At 40.3% G+C, this 20,739-nt stretch overlaps 1 protein-coding gene across 3 annotated transcripts in view; it reads right to left on the bottom strand.

The window, feature by feature from the left end:
• The window catches only part of gria3b (glutamate receptor, ionotropic, AMPA 3b), a 126,811-nt gene that overhangs the window by 37,667 nt on the left and 68,405 nt on the right, over positions 1-20,739 (bottom strand). For all 3 annotated transcript variants that reach the window (XM_061233553.1, XM_061233551.1, XM_061233552.1), the window contains exons 5-6: positions 11,824-11,877; positions 9,440-9,601 (exon numbers count right to left, since the gene is read on the bottom strand). In XM_061233553.1, coding sequence (XP_061089537.1) covers positions 9,440-9,601; positions 11,824-11,877 — 216 coding nt within the window. The remainder of the gene's footprint in view (positions 1-9,439; positions 9,602-11,823; positions 11,878-20,739) is intronic.

The raw sequence follows: 20,739 nt of genomic DNA, 5'->3' as shown, positions 1-20,739 counted from the left end.
CAGAAGAGAAAATTGTTCATTAATTAATGAAATTAATTGCTGGGCTGGTTGTGCTGGGGACGAGAGCTGATAAGACTGCAGTCCCGGCCCAAGTCTCTGGATAGGCGGAGGCTTACGTTGAGCAGTGCAGAGAGAGCCCTTCCACTGAGAGAACACAAAGAGTCCCGCTTTTAAGGTACCTTCCCTGCATTCGGCATGCTTTTCCTTCTCAGTGCTGCATCACTCTTTCCACATGATAAATCTCAGGGATGTGAAGTCCTGACAGCGGCTGAAAACTGATTAATTGCTCCATTCTGCAGAAATTTCGTGAAAAATAACACTGCCTGTCAGAATGGGTTCTTACAGTGCATTGTGTAGCAGGCAGAAGGAGAGCAGCAGTGTGCAGGGTGTCTGTGTGCATGTGTGTATGCGTATGTGTATGTGTGTATGCGTGTGTGTGTGTGCGTGTGTATGTGTGTGTGGGTATGTATGTGTATGTGTGCTTGCATGTTTGTGCCTTGCACTGGGAAAATCACAATATAACACGTCATTATCCATAAATCCAATGGACACTTTTAAACGGACACTAAATGGACCACACTTTTTTGTATAGTTTTGTTTCTTTGTATAGTGGCAATGGCCCCTAATTAGTTACTTCTTTTAACATCCTTCCCAGCAAGTTTCCATTCAAAGAAAACCAGATTAGTATAACAGCCAGTCCCTTTTTAAGAGGCCAAGCAACCACAGAAGGTGAGACTTTGAAGCAGTCTTTTATTTGTCTTATTTTTCGTTTGGAAGAGCTCGTAATGCATGTATCTTAATATTCAGTATTCTACAACTGTAGTGAACAAATGCAAATGACATTCTACTGTGTGGATGTAGCTTCCTGAAAACAAGGATCGGAAGGGAACACAAGCTTGTGTTTTGCTGCTCTTCAAGACATACACATGTAGACTGCTCTCAGCAATGTTATTCAGACAACATTTCACTAATGAGAACCGCATGGAGTCTGATTTGGTTTTCAGGCATTACAGTATGTTAGCATGATGTTTCAAAAATATGTTTTGTTCCATGGCCCCAAACCTCTAATTCACTGCCACAGGAAATCCATGACTGTGCTACCGTACAGTATCATTTGCTGTAGATCCCAACCCAAACTCTTGACTCTGAACTCTCATGGCGCACAGCGCACATCGCACTTGCGGTCAGACGTGTTCCCAGGAGCTCCGCATTATTTGCATTAGTTGCCTATTTTCTTTTCTTTTCAAGTATTATTGTGTTATTTAACTTTTGTTTGTTTTGTTTTTAGTTAGTGCCTCTGTGTGTCTGTCGAAGCTGAAAGTTTGGAAGGGCTGACGTTGCGGGAGAACAGCGGCGCATCGGTCGCTTAGTTAGGAAACAAACTAGCCTGTCGAGGCTCGTCTTTAGCCGAAGTACAGGTTAGTGTCGTTTAGCGGCGGGAGAAAGCTTATCATCTGGAATATAAACTGGAATATATTGCTAGACTGGTGTGGCTCGTTTTCAGCCAGGATCCAGGAGGGCAACGTCGGTACAAACAACACCATGGGACCGAAGAAAACTCCAGCTACAACGGAGGATCTTGAGGAGTTAAAATTTACTCTCAACATGTTAACCGAGGAGGTTGCCACTGTTAACAAGCAACAGAAAACTATCATGAGCTTGGTGGCAGAAGTAAAAGCATTGCGACAGCAGAACACGGAGAAAGAAAAAGTTATTTCCAGTTTGGAGAACCGCGTTGCGGACTTGGAACAGTACACACGAATTAATGACATCATTGTCTCGGGATTGGAGATCAAGCCCCGATCGTACGCAAAGGCCGTCTCCTCAACAATGAGCGGCAAGGATGCAAGCGACGAACGGGACCTGAACTCCGTGGAGAACCAGGTGACTACTTTCTTGGAATCAAAGGGAATTGTAATAGACCGAAAAAACATCGAGGCTTGTCACCCTCTCAACAGGAAAAACAAGAATGATAAACCAGCCGTTATAATGCGATTCGCAAACAGAAAACACAAGATGGAACTGCTCAAGCAGGGAAGAAGGCTAAAGGGAACACAAGTGTACTTGAACGAACATTTGACCAAAAAGAATGGGGACATTGCCAGAAAGGCTCGATTCCTGAAAAAGCAGCAGAAAATACAATCAACGTGGACAACCAACTGCAAAATCTTCATCAAATTAAACGGAACGCCAGAACAGGCAAAAGTGCTAGTCATCAGAGAGCTGCAGGACCTGGACAATTACGAATGAATCAAACAACAAAAGGTAATGGGAAAGACACATCATAGATCAATGGATAGACTGTCAAAGCAATTTCACAACACATCATGACAAATCAGGACAAAAGCTATTCATATAAGGGTGAAATTATTGACCAACTAATAATCTTAGACGAACGTTTAAAAACATTTCAATATACTGAACACAAAGCACAGGACATTGAAAACGACATTGACCCTGAAAACAATTTCTTTAACAATATCAACAACAACTGCAGCTACTATTCAGAAGAACAGTTTAATACAAAGATTAAGTTGGATCACAGCTTTTCAATCATCCACTTTAACAGTAGAAGCCTGTCCGCCAATTTCAAAAGCATTAAAAGATACTTAGAGCAATTCAAGAAACCATTCAACATAATAGCAATATCAGAGACCTGGATCAACCCTGAGAAGGGTGTTGATGACTTACAATTGAATGGTTATGACTTGAACTATAAGAGCAGAAAGAATAAGACAAGAGGTGGTGTGGCATTATATGTGGATAATAGACTCAACTATAAAGTGGTGGAATGTATGACAGCAGTTGTTGATGATATAATAGAATGCATAACAGTAGAGATATGTATGGAAAAAAAGAAAAATGTATTAGTTAGTTGTATTTACAGAACACCTGGATCAAGTATTGACTTGTTTAGTGATTGGATGGAAAAAGTGTTTGCAATATCAAATCAAAAAATAATGTTCATTTGTGGTGATATGAATGTGGACCTTCTGAACCCAAATAAGCATAAGAATACAGAGGATTTCATCAACACAATATACGGTTTGGGTTTACATCCAAAGATCACAAGACCAAGCAGAATTACAGTACACAGTGCCACGTTGATTGATAATATACTGACAAATGTTCTGGAAGACAATATAATGAGTGGGCTCCTAGTAAACGACATCAGTGACCACTTGCCAGTATTTGTAGTCTATGACTGCAATAATAGGAAGGACAAGGATGCCAAGAAATTCATCTATAAACGTGATCTAAATGAGGAATCTATGACTCTACTTAGAAAGGCATTATTAGAACAAAATTGGGAAATGGTTTACAATATAGAAGACATAGATAGAGCATATGAATCCTTTCTAAATGTATTCCAGTTATTATATGACACATACTGTCCGATTAAAAAATACAACAGTAAACAAAATTACAAGGATAGTCAATGGCTAACTAAGGGATTGCAAAATGCTTGTAAAAAGAAAAATACATTATACAGACAATTCATAAAATATAGAAATATAGAGACTGAAAATAAATATAAAAAATATAAAAATAAGTTAACTAATATTATGAGAACATGTAAGAAAGATTATTATAATAAATTATTGGATTATAATAAGAGCAACATTAAAGGTTTATGGAGTGTATTGAATAGTATAATTCGAAATGGATTTAGAGGTTCTAGTTACCCATCACACTTTGTCGAAAATGATAAGACTTTAAAAAATATGGAGGATGTTGTTAATGGTTTTAATAAATTCTTTGTCAATGTGGGACCGGAATTATCAAACCAAATCAATTTAGAGTCAAGTGAAGGTTTTGATGGCTATAACTATGATAAAAATCCAAGTTCAATGTTTCTTAAAGCAGTAGAAGAAAAAGAAGTAGTGGACATTGTAAGCAATTTCAAGAACAAAAGGTCAACTGACTGTAATGACATGGATATGACAATAGTCAAGAAAGTCATTGACGGAATATCAAAACCATTAACACACATCTGCAACTTGTCCTTCCAAGCTGGCAAATTCCCAAGTGAAATGAAAGTAGCTAAAGTCATACCGTTATATAAAACTGGTGATAAACACAGCTTTACAAATTACAGGCCTGTATCATTGCTTTCACAGTTTTCAAAAATTTTAGAAAAGGTATTCAGTGTAAGGCTAGATGCATTTATTGATAAACACGAGCTGTTGACTGAGAGCCAATATGGTTTCAGACAAAATAGAAGTACATCTTTAGCACTAATTGAATTATTGGAAGAGATCACTAATTGTATAGATACCAAAAAATATGCTATAGGAATATTTATTGACTTAAAAAAGGCCTTTGATACTATAAATCATGATATATTATTAGATAAATTGGAAAGGTATGGTATTAGAGGGGTAGCGCTGAACTGGATAAGAAGCTATTTGTTGGGCAGGCAGCAATTTGTAAAGTTGGGTGAGTGTAAGTCAACACTTATGGACATCAAGTGTGGGGTTCCTCAGGGTTCCATTTTAGGACCCAAACTGTTTATTATTTATATAAATGACATCTGCAAAGTTTCAGACATTCTTAAATTTGTTTTATTTGCTGACGATACAAATATTTTCTGTTCTGGGGACAATTTGCAGCAGCTTTTGAAGGTGATCACTTCAGAAATGAATAAACTAAAACGGTGGTTTGACAGGAACAAACTGTCATTAAATTTGAATAAAACAAAGATAATGTTTTTTGGTCATCGTAAAATTGAAACAGAGGCAACAGTAATGATAGATAATATAAAAATAGAAAGAGTATATCAAATTAAATTTCTAGGTGTGATTCTAGACCACAAAATCAGCTGGAAACACCATATTTCATATATAAGAGCTAAACTGGCAAGAAATGTTGCTTTACTGGGGAAAACAAGACAAATTCTAAATCAAAGGGCTTTGTATATACTCTATTGTTCAATGATATTGCCATATCTAAGTTATTGTGTGGAGATTTGGGGTAACACATATAAAAGTATCTTACAACCACTGGTCATACTGCAAAAGAGAGCAATAAGGATTGTGAACAATGTTGGTTTCCAGGATCACACAAACTCTCTTTTTGTAGAGCTAAATACATTGAAGTTCATGGATTTGGTCAGGTTCAAAACAGCTCAAATCATATTTAAAGCAAGAAATAATTTACTTCCGGGGAATATACAGAAGATGTTTTTTGAGAGAGAGGGGGGTTATAATTTAAGAGGGGATTTTAAGTTAAAGCAACTTCCTATACATACCACTATGAGAAGTCAGTGGATTACAATCGGTGGGGTCAACCTATGGAATGGTTTGGATTTGGAACTCCAAAAGAGCACTAATATTGTACAATTTAAGAGGTTGTATAAAAACATCATTCTCAATGGTTATAGTGTGGAGGAAAGAGGATTGTTTTTAATTTAGTATTATGTCTTGTTTTTGTGAACAATACAGTGATCAGAGAGTCTTCACGCTTGTAACATACACCAACGTGAATGCGGGTTATATATGTAAATATGTATGTAGAGTATATGCATGTATATGTGATGTATGTATGCATGCATGAATGCATGTTGGCATGTGTGTATGTGTATGAATGTATGTATGTACGTATGTATGTATGTATATATAAATAAATGAGAATATTCAAATAGGTGTGTATATGTAGGTATAAATAAATTATATATAGCTATCATAATATATAGTAAGCATACAGCGCATTTGGAATTGATTATTGAAATTATGATTAATGAAATAAGGGGGTAGGAGTAAATAAGTCTTTACTTCTTCCTACTCCTTTTTGGACACAGGGGATGAGAAATGATCGCACTTTTATTTATTTTGTTTTTTTTATTTTTTATTTTTCATTAAATATAGTTTGTGGCCTTCATTATGTTTTATTTTGTTTTAATATATGTAAGTTCAAAATAAAGATTATCAAATCAAATCAAATCAAAACCCATCCCGCCTTCGGCCAACACCATCTTCCATCCCACTTCTTCCTTCCTCCGAGGCCTAACCAATTTTCTCCTTCTTTTTCCCTATTTTTCTTTTTTCTGTTTTATAAACCGTAGCATGTATGTAGTTTTCCATTTTTTTTCATGTGGCGTGTTGTTTCTTCATTCGTTGTTTAACTCCGTTAAGGGAAGCTGGATTTGATAAAAGGTGCTATGTAAATAAAACACAATATTTGATTATATTACAATGCAAAGAGCAAAAGGCAATGCAAAGAACAAAAAGCAAACTTGCACCAATTTATTTCTGATGCGGAAAATCGAATGAATCCAACCTGCATGTTTCTTATAGAATACTTCCCTTGTGATATAGCCTCCCGAGACCTGGCAGTTTAAGTATTTTCATTTTTTTCATTATAATACAAGTGTCTTGGATTACAAAAAAAACATGTTTGCAGTGAAAATATTTCAAAAGTATATTATTATTTTTGCTGAATGTCCCTTGTGTCCCTGTGTACTGGTGCACACAGCATATGTACTCTCTTAGTTGAATATATGGTTCATGATATTAAGACCATAGACTCATGTCTCCTATGGGGACCGGACATGAAGTACTGGGTCTAAGGACATGAAACACAAGTTTTCAGACAAATGACTACCAAGTTCAAAGGTGGGAACTAGCATACGTGTACTTGCTAATTTAATTAATCTAGCCTAATTACTTAATCTAGCATTGTTTACCAGGCTTGTGTCAGGCTTGACAATGTGTCCAATTACAGCTGTGCTTTTGACAGAGATAATTTATTCATGAGGGCCAAGGAATAAAAAGCAACCCGTAATTCACCTTGTCAATCAGCATGAAAAATGTACGTGTTAATCATTACATAACCGACAAATGGATGACAAAAAATGCTCCTCTCTGAAGTTATAGGCAGTCTGTACCTAGTTATCTTAGTTTTATCTCTAAATACACAAATTATCTGGTACCTTCACTTCCGGTTTTCACTAGATTTACAGTATGTAAGACCAAAAGATATAATTACTGGTTAGGATAGCACAACTGAACTCCACGTCCTGTGGGCCGCAGTGTCTGCAGGCATTTCCTTCAACCGTGCGCTACACCACCTGATTTCACAAATTAGCTTATTATCTGAAGCAAGCAGGTAAAATAATTAGTGAAATCAGGTGGTGTAGCGCACGGTAGGAGAGCCCCAGATAGCAAGTGACTCCAGACCGGATCTGTGCCGGTACCGGCTGACTTCGGGCTAGAATCGGGGAAGATCTGCCCCAGAGTTGCTTGCTGTTTGGGAAAAGTCTGCAGACACAGTGGTCCACAGGACGTGGAGTTGAGTAGCGCTGGGTAAAGATATCTACTTCCATTTAGCTGACCAATATTACTTAATACTTATTATATTGATACTTATAATACTAATACTTAAATGATTAAAACTTTGTATTCATCAGGGTAATGCACATGGCTTGGCTGCTCTTAAGTAAGTATTTCCTGTATCAAGGAAAACAGATATGAGCTGAATCACCCTTATCGGAATGGCCCTTATCTGTAACTGTTTTTTGAATCAGCTCCTCTCTCTGTGTTACAAGGCCAAAGGCTAAATATAGAACTTTAATGAAGATTAGCAACCTTGATTTAATGACAGATGAGGCCAAAACATGCATTTATGTTCACAAAAAAAGATGCTGAAAGGGAAAGCTCTTTAAAAAGGACAGAGGAAGCTTTCTGGCAAAGGGGCATGTTAATGTACAGTAAAAAAGTATAAAAATATATTTTTCGTTTCCGTTTTTGCATGAATCATTAGTAAATTTCTCACAGCTCTGTACACTTAGCATAAATAACAGCGACAGCTGCATCATCCAAAAATGTCTGCAATTGAACAGACAAGTAACATTTTGACACACTACATGAAATATAAATCACTTCCTCTATGGCATACACGGTATGCATCTTTTAGCACTTTCTCCTACAAAAAAAGCGACCTTTTGTAAGATAATAGTATGGAATGTCTTTATATAATCTCCAATGGGATTTCAGATCAAAAAGTGCTGGGTCATCAGTTATATCACATTAGCACAAATAGTATACTCTAGACATACCGTCAGCACTCGGAAGCAAAACATTTACATGAAAGCTGAACTGAAAAAAACATTGCAAATTCTTGCTTATGATTACCATTAATGACAGTGCTACCATACAAGCAAATAGTTTCACTGCAATGTGATCAATCTGTTCTGTTCAAGGCGGGTGTTCAAGACCTGTAGTATTGCTACAGTATTGCTTTTCTCTCTAAGTGTTAGCATTCTTGCTGGCGTCATTGTGCTGTACCAGCAGTTTCACTTTTAGGGAGGAGGAAGAGGCCTTTTAATTTTCAGACTTACTCAGGCTGTATCAGAGCTGGAAAATCAGCCAACAGAAGGGATTATGGGCCATATCGATGTGCTGCCAGCAGCTGGCTCCTGCATTTCCCTCCACCGGTTATGCTGTTCATTAACTGTATTGTTTTATGTATGCTCCCTCCCATACACTGCAACACTTTGTGTTCAGATCCTTATTTAACCTTCGTGTACCTTAGTAAATTCTGCATAAAGCGAAAGGTGTGAGTACTGGGTTACACTGTCTGGGCAACGAATTGAATGTGGACAAAACACTGCGGTTAGGCTGAGCCCTCGCCTCAGAGAGAAAAATCTTGCATCTGAATTTTAATTAACGGAGAAAATCAACCCATCAGCCCGGTGGCCATCCATATGCATCTAAAAATGTTCATCTATATTAAAATCAGTTGGGAAAGAAAATCACGCCACTTATTTAAGTCGTCTCGCCCACACTACTTTCCCTCAACAATTTGCCCGCGAGACCAGACTGGGGTCATTCGCTAACCACAGCACCATGACAACACTTAATCAGCCATCCCTTGATCATTCCCTAATTAGATGTAAATTAAAGCCTGGAAATATCTCCGGCTGAGATTTGGCCTGAGTATCAATATATCGATCTTCATGCGGGCAGGGGCTCGGAACGTAGAGTTGCATGATGGGATTGTTGGAATGGGTGCGTGGGACACGGCTGGGGAGATTCAAAGGGATGAAGAGAGAGAGAGGGAATGAGAGAGAGAGAGGGAGAGGGGGGGAATGAAAGAGAGAATGAGAGAGAGAGGGGGAATGAGAGAGATACAGAGAGAGAGAATGGGAGAGAGAGAGAGTGAGAGAGAGGGAATGAAAGCAATAGAGAGAGAATGAGAGAGATAGAAAGACCAAGAAAGAAAGAGAGACAAGGAAAGACAGGTAGAGAGAGAAAGAAAGAGACAAAGGTATAATGAGAAGGAACGAGAGCAGGAGACAGAGATAAGAATGTAGAGAGACAGCTACACAAATAGTGACACTACTACCGATAGTAAGAGAGGGAGACAGAGACAGAGGAAGCACCTGTTCCTTGTGAAACGGATGGAGCTTTTTCCCTGAGAGATGAGCGGGTGTTACTACCTTCAGTGGTGTGTTCCTGGCCTCAGGGAACTCTCGCTCATCCAGGCGGTCCCAGCGCTGGAGGAATTGCTGCACAATGGGGTTTTCAGGGTTTATTATCTGGAACCCTGTTATATTCGCTCCACCCAGAAAGACCTTATCCAGGCTCACGTTCGTAAAGCCCTAGGACCAGGAGACAGAGAGATAGAGAGAGAGAGAGGGGATAGAGTGAGAGAGAGAGGGGGGAGAGAGAGATAGAAACAGAGAGTGTGAGAGAGCGAGAGAGAGAGAGTTGGGGGGGCAGAGGGGGAGAGAGCAAGCGAGAAAGACAGAGTGTGTGAGAGATAGGGGGAGGGAAGGAGAAGAGATAGAATCTAAATCCAAGACCCAAGACATTGGAGAAGATAAAAACCCAGGGGAAAAAAGCACAGCAGTTTTCCAACACACCATATACAGGAAATCTCATGTCTTTCACCTTTGATCTCACATTCCGTGTGTCCATTTCTCATATTTTGATGGAAAATATCTTGTCTGACCTTTCATATGGACAATGAACAGTGTGCCAGAAAGGGCAACGGCACAAAAATAAGATTTCACAAACTTACATTTTCATGGCATGTAAATTCTTCTGGGAACACATAAATGCCCTTGGTGGAGTTTAAATACACGCAAATGCACTGTGACATTTCTGACAACTCTCCAATTCTAACTCTGATTGAATTCTGTGTTGTTGACTGGGGCTATAATGTGCCTTGACATAATATAGCATGGATGAAGGGAAGAGATTTGTGGAAGACAGAAATGAAAACTCGCCAGAGATAGCCCACGTCATCTCTGCATACTACGCTCCACTCCGTAAATCAACTATTTATCCTCCTAATATATTTTGTATTAAAAATAGATTCACACTTTTACCTAATATTAAACTTAGTTCTTCACGGAGTTACATTTAAAAACACATTGTGTTGTTGTCAAATAAATACAATGTATAATACTGGTCAAATACATTTTAAGACAAACGTATTGTAATGGCAGAATGGTTTAACATTACTAACACTGCTGATAAAATAAATGTGAAAGACCACCCACAATTCCATTTTGTACTTAAATGGCTAATATTCTAAGGCAGCAACATTCCTTCTGACTTAAAGATAACATTCAAGGGGTGCCCAGGAAATGGGAGGATGTATGCACTGGGTACATTTCTGTAAACATTCTAAGAACAATATATTGTTATTTGTGAACCAGATAGGTCAACTGACAACTGATCTCTCATATGTAGAAACACCATGGACAATAAAACTGAGAATGGGTGATGATCAGGTGACCAGATGTCCAGAGAAGATTTTGTGAGAATTTGACCAGGACTCCAGAGAGAGAGACCAGACCTCTTCTCTTTCAAAAGTACCAAGGGATGGAAATAACAGCTCAAGCTAGGTTTTGAAAAAGCTGGTAGCTGGTTGACCAGTTAGACCAGCTCAATACTAAGCATCGTTTGACCAGCTTAAGATATGTTTTGAAACAGCTGGGAGCTGTTTTACACTAGTGTGTTCCACAGAAAAGTGCCCCAACACCGTTCTGGGTACTGGATTTCTTATTAGCTAGCAGAAGCTTTGTTTCCTCGGGAGATTGCAAATCCAAGTACTAACCAAGACCTCGATTAGCTTCTGCAGTTTGACATGAGAAGCCTGCAGGGGAGAATGGTGGCTGGCACAGAAAATGTGCGCCATTTTGCTTTTACCCAAAGATAAGTAACGTAAACTCTGTGTGTTCCCAACAGAACACGGAAAAGCGGCCACTTCCACCAAAAGCTAACGTCCTTTCAATGGAAGTTTTTGTCCTGAGGAATGTGGTTTATGATTTCGGGTACTTATTGAATATCCCGGACACTAAAACACTTTGATTTATGTTAATTGGACCAATATTCATAGAGAAAACTAGAAATATCTGCACAACGTCCCTGTGTTCAGAAGACTCGTGATGGTCTGAACACCGATTCACTGTTATGCAGGCTGAGCCGTATAAGCCTGCCTGGTTTGTAGTCTCTCATTAGCAACAGCTTCCCCACCATACTGTTACAGTGGATCACCATTAACATGTCATTGTATGCTGAAATGGATTGTGTATGTGACTCATACCAAGTTTTTATGACAACGGAAGGAATTTGACTTTACACAAAAACCAAAGCTGATCTGGAAGTTTTTTTTTTTTTTTTGCAGTGTTCGGAACATATCGAGCTAACTTGGTGTTCAGAACACGGTCAGTTTACGTTACCATAATTCTAAACAAACAGACCCAGATCTCTGCCAGACCGATTATATTGATTTTTCTCTGTCCCCCTCATTAAAGGAAATGGCTCTTGAGTATCAATGTGTGTGAACAAACACATACACAACTGCACTCACCAGATTAGCCAGAATGTAATGGTAGCCACGGCTGTTCTTCCCCAAGGCCACGACCTGTGGAAGGAAGCGCAATCTCAGTAAGATTCAATGTAGAGATACAGTATATTCCAAAGCAAGACGGATGTCAAACTGAAAAGCTGTAACGAGATACAAATAGGAACACAGTAGGCTGTCCTCTTTGACTTTAACCCCAGGAAGTAAGTCAGTGAGTCAATTTTTTTTAGCGTCTCATGTCTTTCATCAAACAAAAATAAATGAAGAAATAAAAAAAATTAAATGTCTCCCTGATCTAAAAGGAACATCTGGTTTTTTTTCTGTGGTATTTGAGCCAAGAGCATTTTGCGGTGAGTTTAACAATTAAAAGCAAAACTCTGCAGTTGCTCTAGGACATGGCAGACTGCACCTTCTCAATTGATACGGGAGAGTCTCACAAGGAGACATAAGCTTTTCTGAAACATTGCCAACATCAAAGCCTCCAAAGTTTTTGTATGTTCTGAAAGTCCTTGCTTCCGAAATAAATAAAAAAAGTGTTGCATTTATACATAAAATATACAGTAATACTGTGAAATATCACACCTCGCAATAGTTTGTTCGTAGATTTCGCCTTTCTCAAAATAGGACATAGCTCTTTTCCCAAGGGATTACTGTATAAACACAGGCACATCCACATCCATGCATGTGTGTTCAGAGAATGCATGAAAGTCAACTGTGAGCTTTTGATAGTTTGCTGTAAATAGCCAAGTTCTTCACTTACTGTGTCATTCTCATGTTACTGTATATCACTATTCTACAAAAATAGATAATTTCTGTATAAGAGTATTCATACAATATGTATGAGTGCACATGAGATAAAAAAACAAGGTCATTAAAAACCTACATGTGGACTCCAGAATGTATATTTAGAGATTATTTCCTCTTGTAAATGCTAACCAGATATACACTGATTCATTCTAGTGATCTCTGCAAGCTCCTCTCTTTTTTTGTAGTGATGCTCTGCCTGGAATATGAGGAAATATTAACAGAATATTAATAGAATATATATCCTCTTAAATTAAAGGGATGGTTCACGTTCTAGAGTATTCAATATTATATATGTTTTAATGTACTCTATGTGTCTGATTGGTCCAGACAGTTCATGTATTGGCTGAAGTATACTTTAAATACTAAGATACATTTCTGATGACATGCTAGCTTTATATGGGCTAGTTCAGCAAGACAGGACAAAACATACACATTGAGTAACTCTGGAGCAATAGCATTGAATGTGTGCACATGAACTGATTTTCAGTTAAAACATTTAACATTATTTTCAGCTGGAACTATTTTCATGGCAATTTGAGGCCACTGGGCTCATGATGTAAAATGGATATTATGTTAATAATTATGAATAAATGCTATAAAATGAATGCTCATACATATGGGCAATTAAAAAATGTTGCTTCACAGGTTGCTTTGGAATTACTTGTGTATTCTCTTGCTTTAAAACACAATCACTTGAAAGCCCCAATAAGGTCAGAAGTTCAGACAATCTCTGGAAGCATATCCTTACTGTCTGGGTGTTACATATTCCTGCTGAAGTTCCTGTGATGCGTAGGTAATTATCAACATCACTGGAAGACAATGGACGCCAGTCCATATAAAGTCCTCCAGAAATGTAAGCAGGCCGGAATTTGTCAGTTGTAACACTGGGCTACTACATGAAAACTGGAATAATATTAGAAAAAGTCTATATAGAGAAATAACCCTTATATTTTATGCATATTTGCAGGCTGGCAGCCATCCCGACACTCAGGAATCCTGAATATCATTTATCCCAAATTTCCTGATTTTGTGTGAGGTTAGTTCTGTCCTGTGTTATTCCGATCACATTAAACGCGCACCTTCATCATAACAAACACATTTTGTACCTGCTTCCATTTTCCTGTGTTGACTCTCCTACATCACTCCGCTAGCACCTGCCAGTGCTCCAATTAGTGGAGCCTAAACATGATGCGTTCTTAAACTCGTGAAGGTCACTTCGCCCTCCTTAACAGTAAAATGTTCAGCGTTAAATCAACTCTTGGTTCCTATCCTATTCCTACCCTACTCTGTTGATTTAACAGCAGACATTTTGCTGTGTTCTTGTCTGGCCTTTTCAGTGCAGTACAGGATGTTCTTGTATCTTGTATCTTTATGTGTCTAACTGGTGGTATGTGTTTATATGTATGTATGTATCTCTCACATGATGGAACATTCCTCAAAAAATGAAATAATGACATCCAGTATGCCACAGTCAGCTGTAACTATGGAAACAATCAAAATATTTTCTTATTCAGGAAACCCCTCATCCAATTAGAAAAAACGTTCAGTATTAAAAAACAGAGGATACATTTAAGAGAATATTCATTTCAGTATACGGTTTGTCTTCCACTCCCAGTGATCCCACTAGCCTCACTGCCAGTGCCTTCCTGGTGCACCTGCACCAGTGCTGGTTCTTAAACACTAAGAGCTATGGAGCTATGGAGGAGCCATCTGGACAACACATCTGCCTGCAGATTCACTGCCTTTACCTTTCCTCCGTAGGGATATCACTAAACCCCAGAGATCAGCACACAAAGATGTGTGTGTGTGTGTGTGTGTGTGCGTGCGTGTGTGTGGATGTGTGGATGAGTGCATCTGTCCAGAGGCAAGTCTTATGAACAAGCAAGGCAGGTGGAACTTCCTGGGGCCTCGGGCATTGGGCTGAGTTTTAGGAGCTTTGGGTAACATGAAGACCTTGGAAGTCAGGCGGAACAACCCCGTGGGATTTCCTGCTTAGCCTCCCCCACCCCAGGCTCTAGAACTGCCTCTGCATCTGTGTACGTGCATGTGTGTTTATTATGTAAGTACATGTGCCTGTCTATGTGTGAGTACATATATAGGGAAGTGTGTAACATGCAAATGTGTGTATGTTCCATTCTCTCCGTGCCTTGGTCTGTGAGCAGGTGTGCATGTGCAAGTGTGCATATGCATGCGTGTATGTGTGTGCACATTTATATCATAAAGCACATTTTCAAACTAGGTCAGTGTCTAAGCCTGCAGTGTTATTTCTTAGCCCTGGTTCTCACAACAAAGGAAAGTTGACACTCAGCAGTGATAGCACAGATAGCGACAGAGCAGCTTTCATCATATCTTGTACAAATAAGGCCGGACTGTTCGTCCTGTGAAAGAAATGAGCACACAAGAAGAGAGGGAGAAAGCTGCTTGATAAATTGCTCAGATAATCGTGCTTCAACACAGGGTATTTAATAAACTGTAGGCACTGTAAGGCAAATGCAGAGGATGTATTATTTTAATGGAACATTCCGGGAAAAAAAGCATTTTCCGGAAGCTTGCTAAAGAAAACAAGGCACCAGTATCTAAAAAGCAAAAGGTGCAGATAAGTCTGTGAGTGTGTCCCTCTTTTCTGGCTACTGGAGTCAGCACCCCTGTGGTGAAAATTTAAGCAAAAGAAACCAAAATAGTTTTGTTGATTACAGGACGTGCTTCAAACCACTATTCAGTTGGTTATGTTGGGGGAAAAAAACATACAGGAGAACAAAACAGCTACTGAGTTAATGTTTCTCTGTTTCTCTGTGCGAGTGGTGAGGGGGAGGGAGAGGGGGAGTAATAGACATTGTTTTCAGGTGTAATTTACTGACAGCAATTCCCCCTTTTTACATAATTTCCCTGCTACACAACTTTTAAAAGGAACATATGCTGAGTTGCGCCAGAATCGATGTCAACACCATGTTTTTTATTATTGGAAGGAAGGTCACGTGACATTGATTGACGTCTGTGTGTTACCTTCACAGCCTCAGGGATTGGTATGCTGTACTTTGCAATAACATGAAGCTATTCCATTTTTACAATTTGTATATTTTAAAAAGACCTAAACACACACACACACATGCACACATGCATGCATGTACATACGTACACACAAACACACACACACACACACACACACACACAGACACATCATATTTTCATAAGGTAATCTCTGGGGTTTAAGAGCCTCAAGTTTGGTATGATGTACTTCAGAAATTACATGAAACCATTCCACTTTAAAAATGTGTATATTCTTATAAAACCTTCACACACACACACACACATGCAAGCACGCACATGGGCTCACATACACACACACACACACACACACATACACGTACACAAATGACACTATGGTCCCCAGTTAGATAGGTAAACAAGTACAGCATATTTTCACCACAGGTGATCTCTTGGGTTGCATTTAATGTAAATGTACATTTTAGCATGTCAACCATTCATCAGGACAACACCCCCCTCACACCCCGCTCCATCACCGCACCGCAGTGAATCGCCCCCCTACCCCTGGACCTGCAGCACGTATCCTCCTCCACCCAACACAGACAGAAAATCATTCCCTTCTAAGCCCTTCTGAGAAAAGCAATCAAGATCTTAGCGTCTCACACCAAATCCCCCTAACTGACCCGGGCCACCGCCGAACTGTCTGCACTGCGCTGCGGGCGTGCATCACCGGAGTCACGCTCACCGCCCATAATTCGGCGGTTAACTCTCCCTCTCCCGTCGACCTCGCGGGTCGTTTGCATCAGCCCCGAGCGCCGCTGTTGCGGAACGGAGTCGGTCGCCCTCTTTTACGAAGAAGAAGAGAAAAATTACAGGGGCCTCACCTCGGGAGCGCGTTTGTACTCGCAGCAAGCTGGCGAGGCCCGCCGCGGTCGCAGGAATCAAAGGAAGCCTCTTCCTTGATTCATGTGAAAATGGTTGGCGTGGGCGGTTATGCTTTTCAGTTCACGGCAAACCGATGCGTGTGGGGGGAAAAAAACAAACTGTTACCAACGGCGAGCAAGCGGACGCTGCGTTTCTCAGACAGGAAGTAGTGTGTGTGGGCATCGCTCTCGAAATTCCCTCCGGCTTTTTGGGGCTTTTCAAAACGAGGCGGCCATTTTTCTCCCCGCCAGAAGATGGTTGATATCGGGGACAGGAGCCGTTTCAGGAAATGAAAGGACGGAGAGAATGACGGCATAAGCGAGAGGAGGCTGTGCGGGAATTTTTCGCGTTCCCCGGCTTAATCAGATAAGCGGGTCGACGGCCGTGCCGGTGTTCCAACCACTCAGGAAATGGTGCTCGCTTGCTCACTCCCGGCCTCTTCCTGAATGTCATTCATTCCAATTTCCTGGCATTGTGCGAGATGCAGCGCGTCCTCTTGAGCTATGCTGATCAGATTAAAAGAGCACCTTCTTCATATTAACCACATTTTCTTTCCCTTTTTTTTTACAGCTTTCACCTTCCCGTCTTCACTCTCCTGTATCTCTCCTTTAACTCCCGGCAATCTTGTCAGTCCAATTAGTGGAGTCTGAACACTTCCTAATGGTCTGTGGATATGAGGTGCTGCCATTCCCGCAAGGTCACTGCCGGAACCTTCTCCTTTTCGCTCACCTGATTCGCAGATGCACCTTGCGATTCCTTAGTGGCATGGAGCGCTGTAATTTATAATACAGACACCCCACCCCCCCCATCCCAAACCTGACTGATGGCATTTGATGATGTCACTCCCGCTGGAATATTTCCCTGGAAACAAGGGAGGACACGGTGGTGTAATATATCAAACGGCTTCAGAATTTTTGTGCCTCCATTCATTGGTCCAAAGCCCTCTTGCCATGATATTCTGTTCCAATTCTGCCTCCAGTTGTGAGGAAATGGCACTCGCAGCAGGCATATAAAGTAGGAAATAATCTGTGTGAAAGGGCCCGAGGTGTACCCTCAAGCACAGAGAAAATGGAGCAGCAATTAATCACAAAAAGCTCACCAGAGAATGCCATTTCATCTGCGGCAGGTGACCATCCTTGACCTTTCGGCTCCAGAGTACAATTCAAACCAAAATCAACCCACTGACGACACCCTGCACAAAATCTCAGAGCAGGTGTGGGAAAACGCATCAGCTCCCCCGCCCAACATATCATAGTGGGTGCAAATGGAGCAGGCTTAAAACCTCAGTACCATGACTCTTACGTGCAAATGGACCTTCATTACTGTGTTCAGTACCCAGTTTGCAAACAAGGCATCCTTAAGACCCGTGTGTTCAGTCTGACTTTTAGTGAGTACACAGGGTGTCCTTAACAGCGGTGCTTACAGTATTGGCATGTTCAGCACATCCAATACGGTAAATAATAAGCACTTAATGATGCTGCGGTATCCTGCGGCATGGGGTAATATTCCCCTTAAAATCAGGAGATAGGGAGCTACACTTCATCACACGAAATGGCTGTCTGCCTGCGTATTACTCCAGGAGATAATAAGAATGTGTAATGAAGAGGACTGAGCCATCTTAGATTTGCTGGTAATATCGGCTGAAACTCGCACTGCTTTGGGCTTCACGGTATCCTGGAGTCTCTGATCGTAACCCAGTGCTGATGACTCAGTGTATTATTACATTTCAGCATAGATAATATTTTTTTCCATTTGTTCATACTGTATGTGAAGCCAGGAAACATTGGACTATTCTGAAAGATGAGACGTACTGAAGTATTGCAGAGCGCATGCATATCACACCAGCCTATTGCCACAGCTTGCCCTTAGACGCATACAAGCAATGTATATTATCAAGCAAATTGGTCTGAGTCCCCCCAACCCCCATCCTACGTACATCAAAGCTATTCTCTTTAAGTCCACAATTTGTTAAAAGTTTTGATGCCACAAGTACACATTCATTGATCAGCAATCTTGGTTTACTGGTGCTCAAATGTCATTTTATGCCATGGCTGTTAATATTAATGTGGTTGGCTCAATTGTTGGATTAGTTTATTTACCAGTCATTTCAAAATGTACTAGTTTCAAACAAATATGAACTGAAAACATAAAAGCCGACTGCGTTGTCCATTCTATGCACTAAATCGCACGCCACTGGACTTACTCTTTCCATTCCCGGGACACACATTTCAATCTGAATGGTGATCAGGACAGTGTCTCCGTGACACAGTGTCTCTGTGGCACCACCAGACTGTGGGTTTAAGAACTAATTACAAGAGGAATAAATAAGTTGTGGCTCCTGTGCATATCAGCCTGTAATCTCCCACTGTCTTCCAATGCATTGATCTTATAACCAAGTCTGTCAAGGCTCTGTCTCCAGGAGAAAGAGGTCCCCTGTTGTGCTGAGACGTTTTCATTAACAGGTGATGAACGCAGACATGCCGGCTGGCTCGCAGGCACTGCTACCTTCAGCGAGAGAAACTCAGGAGAGTGAGACAAAGATATAGTATATTTACTGCCCTGTGTATTCTTGATTTGTTATCTTGCTCATCTTTTATGCAGTGACACCCCAAAAAATATATACAAATAACATAAACAAAAACAAAAAAAGACAGAAAGGAGTGTTAAAAGCTCCGTTTCGATTGTGTTATTTTTCAGTGCTGAGAAACAGTTCAGGATGCTGGTGCCAATGGACAGAACCCAATTTAGGAACGGAAGCAGCGGCATTCTCATGTAATTGTGTGGTTCGCACTGAGCACAGATCCAAAGGGGTGCGTTTTGGAACTCAACAGTATAAAAATAAAAAACCCAACAACGGAAATAATGAAGCGAAAGTGACAAGATAAAGGCAACCACATATCTTTTGCGGTAGTCTTGTCAATTTTGAAAATGCACAGTATCATACTGAGGGTTTTTGCTGCTGTAACGTTAAGCGACAATCACAAGTATAACTGCTGCTCTGTTCTTCTGAGCTCAGCCATAGGCACCTTCTAAACAAGGTTTACCTCAACGGGTGAGAAGAATTGTCGCTTTGCACAAAGCCACTACCGAAATGGGTTCTTGAGCCCAACTCTGGAGGAATCAAATTACAAATTGGTTCTAATATTTCACTGAAAAATGAAAAGTAGAGAGACGGAAACTGCGGCCATAGACTTGATATTTATGTGCTGTTCCTTTTCTTTTGGAGGAAGGCCAAATCTGTTTAATCCACAATGGTATAAATCCATGCCTGCCAAGCTGTGGAAGCTCTGGGCAGTTAATTAGAATGGATTCCCCCAGGAATACTTACAGTAATGGCTTTAGAGCACAACTGAGCCTGAAGGAGAGCGAATGAAGATCGCCGCATTTTCCTTGCCTGCTTTTGGGAGGCACAAGGGTCATTTTTTGTCCCCTCTCTCCTGTGTTTGAGGGAAACTATTTATAGATTATTATGAAATAACAACCATTGCTTAAGCTATAGTCAATGATGCAGCATTTGACCGGAGGCAGTGTGAGACAGTGGGAGTAGTTTGAGCAGGACGGGCTGTACCATTCTGAGCCAATGGGGGTGTTGTGGGGGTTGGGCTGGACCATGAATGTGAGGAGAAACCATTCTGGCCGTCAGTGCAATGGATAGAAAACACTAACCATTAGTTTAGTTCAAGCAAAGATCAGGTGCCAATAGAGTTTGTACAAAAACATCAATAGCTAGATTGGCAGACACCCTTATTCATGAAAGCACGCATTAAGTACATTCTATATATTGTACAGAAGACAGCTTGATGAATACTGAAGCAATACTGACCAGCAACAGCCAGTTGCTTAATGTGTCAGCTGGAATTCTGGTTTTTTTGGTATTTTGTTTTCTCACAGAGGAGTGTCTTTCTATTGAATCTTTCATCAGACAGGGTACAGAGCTGAGACATACTGTAGGCGAAAGAAGATTCATTGCGGTATTAGTGGAGGAATCAGACAGCTGAAAGATAAATTATCTGCATTATGAATTAGTAGCTCACTGTCTGATTTCTGCATCTGTGTAGTCATGGCTGCAGGTTCCTTCTTTATTAAAGGCTCGACTACCTGCTTTTATGCCTTAAAAACAAATTTTTATTACTTGCATTTTCCCTCCTAAGGGCTCCAAGCATATTAATATGATTCTGCATGCCATTTTATTCATGCTGAAAGGAG

Source organism: Conger conger, chromosome 3 (genome assembly GCF_963514075.1).
Source record: "Conger conger chromosome 3, fConCon1.1, whole genome shotgun sequence".
In the NCBI taxonomy this organism is placed as follows: Eukaryota; Metazoa; Chordata; class Actinopteri; order Anguilliformes; family Congridae; genus Conger; species Conger conger.
This window is presented reverse-complemented; position numbering and strand designations above follow the sequence as displayed.